This window comes from Cibotium barometz, chromosome 2, assembly GCF_041138505.1.
Source record: "Cibotium barometz isolate CiBa-2024 chromosome 2, ASM4113850v1, whole genome shotgun sequence".
Classification (NCBI taxonomy): Eukaryota; Viridiplantae; Streptophyta; class Polypodiopsida; order Cyatheales; family Cibotiaceae; genus Cibotium; species Cibotium barometz.
In genome coordinates, this window is record NC_141047.1 from 28,828,971 (window position 1) to 28,838,071 (window position 9,101).

Genomic DNA, 9,101 nt, shown 5'->3' on the forward strand with positions numbered 1-9,101 from the left:
CCGTCCATATACACCCTTGTGAAAGTGTTGGGCAAGTGTGGATATATTTCTGAAGCAGAAGATGTGTTTGAAACTTTGAAGGATTGTTTAAGCTTGACATGGTATCATGGAATGTGATGCTCTCAGCATATGTTGAACGAGGCGAAGGGAGTGATGACAACAGGGTCACTAACATCTTTCATATTATACAGTTTGACAGTGGGTTCAAGTCTCGTTCAAGTGTTTCTACTCTTTCAAGCCTCTACACAGCAGCCATGAGAGCAGTTGGTGCTAGCCAGCGTGTGTTCCAGCTTCTAGATCGTGTTTCAACAATGCCCCAGCCAGGAAACAATTGTCCTTTAGGTACTTGCACTAGCAATTGTTCTAGCAATCTCTATAGCATTAAGAGCATTCGGCCGCTATCTTCGGAAGCTCTCAAACAAAACTCAAGCAACAGCAGCATTAGCTGCATCCATTGCTGGAGGAGTTGCAATCACATGTGGACTCCATCGACATGGCAAATGATCTGCATGCCATCGGAGGCTTAGTTCCTTTATTGAACTACTTGAAAAACCCTAATGCATCTATTAGAGCTAGGACTTCAGAGGTTGTGAGCACGATGGTTCAAAACAATCCTAAATGCCAACAGCTTGTCATGGATGCGAAGGGTCTAGAATCTTTACTCTTCAATTTCATGTCAGATCTAGACACCACAGTGTGCACTAAATCTTTGGGGGCCATATCATCTTTGATACGGAATAACAAGCCTGGTGTCACTGCTTTCCGATTGGGAAATGGCTATCCTGGGCTCAAGAATGCACTAGTTTCTGACAATCCAAGGTTGCAAAGGAAAGGCTTACAGGTTTTGCAATACCCCTTGCGTGAGAATCCAAATGACAATAGCAGCTGCAGACGCAAGGTGGTGGCTTGCGTGGCATGCGAAGGATTTTTTGAAAAATGGAATATCCGAATATTAAGCAAAAATAAAAGGAGGCGCAGTGTATTTCAAACCGGGGAAATTCGAATTTTTAGCTGCAAAAGCGAAAGGAGCCCGATTCTCTTGCGGGAAAGAAATGGGAAGAAACCAGAAACGCAGATAAGAGGGGGAAAAATATGCAGAAACGAGGGGGGAGGAGAAAACCAGAGGGAATTCGACCAGAGATTCAAAAATTCAGAGGAAGGCTACTGTTTAGGGCATCCTGGGGTTTGAATTAAAGGGGAAATGAAGCGCTATCGAATGACATGAACTTCAAAAATCCCACAATACATGATGAATATACTGCAGTGAAGCAAAATATGGGAAAAGCAAAAATTCAAGAATTCGCTTCTTTTTTTTTAACTCTGAGATAAGTATTTTTGTTGTTTTTTGTTACTTACGATTTTCTAAAATCATATAGCCTTTGGATAAAAACACTACCCCTTGAAGGCTTTTGGGTAAGGCTTTGGGTAAGTTTTTTTTTTGTTTGGAGAGTCTTGGAATAAGAAAGCATCCAAAATACAAAGAGATTCCTGGGATTTGGATTTTATTTTCTACTTGGTTGGATTTTGGATTGTTAGACATGGAGTTTTCTAAAATCACATGAATATGTTGTACATATGCCATATGTCATCTTTTGCTTTGTGAGTTGTTGGAATCTAAAAGCAGGTTTTCACGAGATCAAGAGACATCTTGAAATGATGGAATTGGCAATATATGATATATGTGATGTGAATGGTCACATGTATATGGAAATCTTTTGTAGATTGTGTTATGCCTACATGTGATATGTTTGAAGCATTTGGAAAAAGAATCAAGAGATCTATGCTTGGAACTGGTCATGCTCTTGACACACAATTTATGTGCAATCATCAAGCTGAATTTGGGGATGTATTGAAGTGAATTGGCACATGTACATGTCATCAAAAATGGAGATGTCTTATGCTCTTTGAAGAGTTATGTGTTTTTGTTTTCCATGCTGGGATTTGAAGCCACTCTCACAGCCAGAAGTCTCGCACTTGCCCAGTGATACCGTTCACATCACGACAACGTGCATAGAAGCATAACTACCATCATTCTTGTATTTAGAAAAACACTCATGAATAATACGGCAACAATGGCATTCAATCTCTCTCTCGTGTGATTTATATCATTTCTGTGTGTATGCCCCTTTAAATTCTATTGAAGGCTTTTGCCTTTAACACTTGGCAACCATGATAAACTGGAATGGGGAAGAATTCGGCGGCGGTTGATTTGCACACTTGTGGAGGAAGCCGGAAACGATGAGATGATGAAGGTGCTGCTATCAACTTTTGCGATGGCAAAGAATCCAAGTTGGTGAAGGGATCTTGCATCCGGAGTTGACGTAGCCAGCAAGCTCATACAGCCTCATGGGAGGAGGTCTTCCTCTGATGGGTAGTTGCAGCTAGACTAGCATCACTAGTTGGTGATTTGAAGGCTGATCAAAGGGTCTGTCGGTAGCGGGTAGATGGGAGTGGATCATCCAATGGGTGGTCGGGGATTCCACCAACCGGAGAATCTATCGTTGAATCCAATGACATCATCCGGAAGAGGGTCTGGATGCAGAGTCTGAAGCCGATCCTGAACTACCGTTTGCACGTGGACCTAATCGGAGTCGACCGACCAGCTGTGGCTCAGTCCAAATGCAAGAAGCAGACGTCGAAGGAAATCCAGACTAGCGGTGGAGTATATGTGCAGCACCTCGCAAAAACATCAGTTCTGGGGGTACACCGATCAGCAAAAGCCCCGAGGGAAACGGTGTGAGGGCATATGGACTCTCACGAAGACCAAGTTGGTGTCTGAGCTAAATACATCCTGCTGGAGTTAATCCTGCTGGAGTTTGACAAGCCGAGCTGAAGGAAGGAAGAGTGGATCATCGAGATATTGAGTCGGATCGACGTGTGGGAGGATGAGCGGACTGGTTCGGTCAGACACAATTGAAAGCTCTTGATCACCGACCCATCTGGATTTCGAAGAATCACACCGGAGAGTGGGTCAACCAGCCGATTTCGGACCCTGGTTCATAGGTTGCAACATTTGAACTAAAGATCAATGTTCAAGCTGATACGAGTCTACATCCAGCAGGAGTCTGAGATCTGGACTACAAGCCCCAAGCTGAAGTCTAACGCCAAGATCCAAGATGTTCTAAACTCGATGCCCTATTCTTTGGAGATCGTGTTCAAATTTGCAGTCTGAGGTCGCAATCTTAGTTGGCGTGTGAGTCCCACAAGTCTGAGAATCAAAGGTTATTTTGCTATTCATAATTAACATAACAATGATTACTCATTTCCAAAATTGGGGAGAGCTGAAATAATTGAATAACAATGTTTGCTATCATGTCTCTTTTCTTACCTCCATATCTGATATTGAGTTGTATGGTCAACCTAGTTTCATGCATTGCATGGACCTTGGTATAGCACCAAGCTCTCCTTATAGTGTGCAGGTCGGGTCTCGCATCAACGTGGTACATCCTTCGTGAGGGCCCACACTCCTCATCATCGTAATGGGGAATAAGAAGAAGAAAACGTGGTGTGAGACTTTCTTAGAGAGGGATCATAAAACATCTACATGCCCCTATTTGTGTGAGCCTTGTCACAAGGGGGAGGCTTGTAGGAAATGGTGCATTGTCAAGCTTGTGGAGGAATTGTATGGCATCATTAAATCCTTGAAAAGGGCATCATCATCCAGGAGAATAGAGAATAGGAGAATGGAGAAAGCTAGGGAAAAATTAGAGCATTATTCATGTGCATTAGATAGTGCTTATGAGTGGCATCTTCACTATGAGGGGGGTAGGCAAAAGTCTTGTTCAAGCTTGAGGAGGATAGAGACTTTAAGATCAGCAGTGGAGGTGTTAGAGGAGGCATATGAGAGTGATTCTGACTCAGATGAGAGTGATGAGGATGTTGGCATTGTTTGTCATGAGGTTGGGATGGATATGGTGGAGGTTGAGGGTGCATGGGAGAACCAGGAAGGCGGGAAATTCCAGGAGTTCTTGGATGTCCCTAGCTTTGCATCGCATGGATCCCAAGGTTTGACAGATGGTCAACATTGTTGTGATGATGTGCATAAAGTGGAGTCTCTTGTTATGACACCAACATATGGTTTTTTTGGTGGCTGATGTTCTCATGGAGAGGAGGAGAGTATGTGATTCGTTTTCAGTGGAGTCGATGTCACCACATGCTACAGTTTGTGATATGGCTGATGATAGCCAGAGTTCCTCTTGTCTTCATGATGATATTGTGATTATGGATGTTGCTCCCACATCTACATGTGTAGATGTTGTACATGCTCGATGATGTGCTTCATGATGCTATTTCTCCCATGGTTCATGAGGAGGATGTTTCATTTGGAGCATTTTTTAGGTTCCAAATGCTCATGATATGAATTTGGAGGTTCCATTGATTGGGCCTACGATGCATATGTATGATGATCATATTGATGATATTCCAGGTTTACAGGACATGGATCTCCATGATATTCTCTTATATGATAATGGTGTTAAACATGGTGCTGATACAGTGATTATGGAGTTCTTGGATTCTATTGATCATCATGATGATGATACAATGATTCTCATGCTTGGTGATCATGTGCATGATGAGCAGGATGTTCCAGATGCAGATACTCTCATGATGATGATTCATGATGCAGATTCCCTTATGCTCTTTTATGTGATGATCATTCATATGATGGTGATCTCCATGATGTCATTATGGTTCATGCTAATTTTCATGGTGTTTCCATGCATGATGGGATCCATGTTGATGGAGTTTTCCATGTGATGGACGGTTTATACCATTCTTTTATAATAAGGAATGATGGGGATGATTTGCCTATCCATGCCATGCGCTCTCATATTGATGATGGTTTGCATTGTGGCATATGCTTATGGATAATGTGTGGTTCCAAGAAAGCATGGATTTTCCTATGCCATTATCATGAGGATATCATTCACCTATGGTTCTGTTTGTTCATATTCTTTGATGTTGATGGTGCTTGGCCACACACATGAAGGATGGAGAAGATTTCTCCTGTTTTTATGGATCATGCATTGAGCATGGGTGATATGCTGACTTGTGGTTCTCTTTATAATGGTGATTCCCTCCCACAGAACAAGGGTCTTCTCTCAGGACTTAATCTAGCTATTGTTACTAATCTCGTAACTTAATGGTATCGCAGGAATCCCTCGATCTAGCCTTGGTCCATGGGTTATAGCCAACTGCCCAACCATTGTATTGGTGGGATTCCTTTATAAAGATTTGGTTATGTTTTGCCCGGGTAGTACCGAGGAAAAGAGTTTATCACCTCGTCAGAACCCTCTAGGATCCTAATTAGGTGTCCTTGCGCTTCACTCAAGGACCGCTTCGTCGGTCCTCGCCCATCGTACCGAAAGCGCACCATTTTAACCGTACACCGAGGCTGGTCAAGACCTCGGCAAGCTTTGCCACGCGAGCAACGTCCCTCGACAACTCCCTGCCACCACTGTTGCAACAACGAGCCTCTTCTTAGTTTAAACACATACCAAATGCTTCCTCCAACATCATTCAGACGTAAAACAGTCCTTTAAATGAAAACAGAGGTTCTATGCAAGTAAAATTCCCGGTTTGAGATTGGTTCCACAAAACCCTTTTTCCTTGATCCCCAATTTCATAATAAGAATCCTTGATCTCTCATCAGGGTAATCTACCCATCATTTGACTGACTATCCAACTAGATTCTTGGTGATTTTGGTCAAGGAAAAGCTAGTTAATTCAACGGTAGTATATTCTTTGTATTCAATAACTAGAATCGGTCACGAGGTTTTTGCTTGATTCAGATCAAGAGATGGACAAGTAGATTTACTGACCGTCCCTCTCGTGGTCTACCCAAAATCATTCGGTTTAGTTCTAACAAGGATTTTCTTCAGATAAACATCTACTGAACTTCTAATCGTAAGGAAATTCCAACTGTGAATTTCATTCCTTCTTTTCAATAGTAGATTAAGAAATGGTTTTATATATGAGAATGTCAGATTTTAATGAAAATACTCTTCTTCCATTTAATCTAATTTTAGGTAATACCAATTTGGAGATTTAACCACATAAAATATCTAAAGATATTCTTTCTACCACTTAATTTCTCAACCTTAATTCCCTAGGTGGAATTATGGTGAAAATTCCTCTTTTGTCACAAAAATTTAATTCAAATTTTTCTCTACTTAAATATCATTAAAAAATTTCTTTTAACAAAATACAATTATCCATTTTTTCGAATAAGCTTAAAATCCCTCTTTTCCTCATTTAATGATTGGATTTCAATTATCATAGGAATTTCTCTTTTATCATAAAATTAATTTATCTAAAATTTCTCTTTAAATTAAATAAAAATATGCATATTTCAAATATACCAAGAATTCCACTTTTACCATTTAAATGATTGAATTCCAAATATGATCGGGATTCCTCTTTTATCATTTAAGTTTTTCTCATGCATAAAAATAAATTTAACTAAAATTTCTCTTAAAATTAAACAAAAATATCCATTAATTTAAATATGACAAGAATTCCACTTTTTTCATTTAAATGATTGAATTCCAAATATGATGGGAATTCCTCTTTCATCATTTAAATTTATTCATGCATAAAATATTTTATCTAAAATTCTTCTTTAATTTTAAATAAAAATATTCATTATTTTAATATACCAAATTTTCTCTTTCTTCATCGAAATACATGGATCTCCATTATCATGGGAATTCCTCTTTTTGCGTAAAAATGAAATTACTAAAAATTTATCTTTTTCTCTAATTGATTATTTATGCATAAACATTAAAATTTAGCTTTCCATGGAAGTGATGAAAATCATTCTTTTAACATAGGATGACTAATCCTAGAACATGGTAGGAAGTCCTCTTTTCACATTATGCATAAAAATGATTTATGTATTAATTTTCTAAAAATTTTGTCATAGCTCCGCTGTTATTACTGATAATTTTTAATATTTTCTAAAAGAATAAGACTTAGTAATAGGATTATGATAGAGTAACTATCATTTGGACCTAAATCCAATTTATGAAATTAATCATAAGTTTATTAGTATAAAAGCGTAAAAAGCCATTTTCTAACCTCTAGCTTAACTAGCATAGAGTTTGATCTTTGAATTGAGAGTTTATCAATGAGAAGCATCATTTGAATAAGAATTGGTCATAGAAATGACCATTCTTTTGGGGAGAGAGAGATATACATTAAAAAATATCCTAAATTAAGCATAAAGATAAACTTTTTGTGATTAATCATTAGAATTCTTTAGAAAGCTTCGTTGGCATTGAAAAACAATCCATTTGAAACTTCTCAAGCTTGAGAGGGGTTGAGAAGTGAAAACATTGAGAATATTAGAGAAAAAACCATGAAATTACATATTACCTCTTGATTTGCTTGCTTCTCTATCTTAGAAGAAGCCCCCAACCAATCAATTGGTTAGTGTGTTGAGAGGAAAGCTCCAAGGATGGTTGAAGAGAGAGAGAGAAGCTCCAATCTCTCCAAAATGTAGAGGATTTTTAAAGGATAATAGAAAATATGCTTATTTTAATTTAATACTAGCATGGTCTAGCTCACAGATGAGAATACAAAAGAATGAGGGTCTATTTATAGGTGAGGAAGGCCACCAACTGAGTCCAACTAAGTTCTAGAATTTTTCAACTTCAGTCTGGCTAAATTTGGACAAGATTTGGACCAGTTTAGCTCCCATTTTGATCTAGGAGAGAGGAGAGAAATATTTTTGAATTAAAAACTCATCCACATGTGTGAAATAGACACCTACCTTAAAGTCTCCCCCCCTCCTACTACCAAGGTGTTAAAAATGTATCATTATTCCAAAATATCTCATTTTTTTAGTAATATCTCATAGTTTTTAACTAATAAACCTTGTACTCAATCAACTCTTCATCTTATGTGAGCATTTACTCATTTTTGGGTATTTTCTTTTATTCATTGGATTTATCTCATCCCAACACTTGGATTAATCTTATTGGCCCATAGGAACCTTAATTAGACCATAATCCAAAAAATTTTAAAAATCTTGACCCTTAGGCTAAGGTCTTTTAAATCATTTTTAATTGATTCCTAATGCACCTTAGAGATTTTTTTTTGAACTTAGGGAAATATATTTTGATATTAGAAGAATTTGTTTAATCCAAAAATATCTCAATATTAAATTACCACTCTCTAGAATTTTTCTTCTCTCTAGACAAAAACAAGGAAAAATAATATTTTCTTGTATTCAGAAATAGGGAATGATTACATGGGATTGAAGTAAAGCTTATTCATTATTCAGGCTGAGGAGGAATCTTACATCCTCTCCCACTTGAAAAATGCTTGAAGTCCTCATCTCGTAAAGTGGGGTAATCTTTCGCTAACTCTTCTTCGTTCTCCCTGGTGGCGTCTTCTAGAGGGAAGAACTTCCACTTTACTAAAAATTCTCTGAGGACTCTGCTCCTGAGAATCTTCTCCCGAACGTCAAGGATTTCCTCAGGTTGGAGTACCATCTGGCCTTGAGTTGGAGAGATCAATTGCTCATCATCAAGCACGTGACTCGGGCTGGGTACATATTTCTTAAGCAAACTGACATGGAATACATTATGTACCTTGAGATGGGGAGGCAGAAGAAGTTTATAGGCTAGATCGCCCACTTTCTTTATAACAGCATATGTCCCACAGTATCTAGGAGAGAGCTTCTTATACTTCCCTGTTGAGATATCGAGCTCGCCTAGTGACGTGGTGGACAGTGATGACCCGCCTGGGGGATAGGCCCACACTTACACCACTGGCATGGTTGGTGAGATCTTGGGTGATATGCGGCCAATGGGATGACAGGCTGTGTGACAGCCATTCTAGAGACAGGCATAGTTATAACGCCAACTCATTTAGTCGGGTTCACACTATAGAGAACCCATGTATGTATTTGGTTGAGTACCTTTGATATTGTGTGTACTCTTATTCTTGTATATGGTGTGTTGAGTGTTGAGTGAAGAAGAAGAAGATTTTCAGCCTCTCACCTTGTGTGTTCTCTATTAGGGTTTTGTGAGTGTGTGTGTGTGTGCTTGCAAGAGCTCAAGCTCTCTTCCCCCCTGCATCTTTTCATTCCCTAA

General features: G+C 38.9%; 1 protein-coding gene across 1 annotated transcript; it reads left to right on the top strand.

Annotated features, from left to right (window-relative positions):
* The first annotated feature begins 493 nt into the window (after nt 1-493).
* LOC147640896 (hsp70 nucleotide exchange factor FES1-like) lies at nt 494-1,189 on the top strand. Its single transcript, XM_086811152.1, has one exon. It carries the CDS (start codon nt 494-496, stop codon nt 1,187-1,189), a length of 696 nt encoding a protein of 231 aa, XP_086667278.1.
* The last annotated feature ends 7,912 nt before the right edge of the window (nt 1,190-9,101 follow it).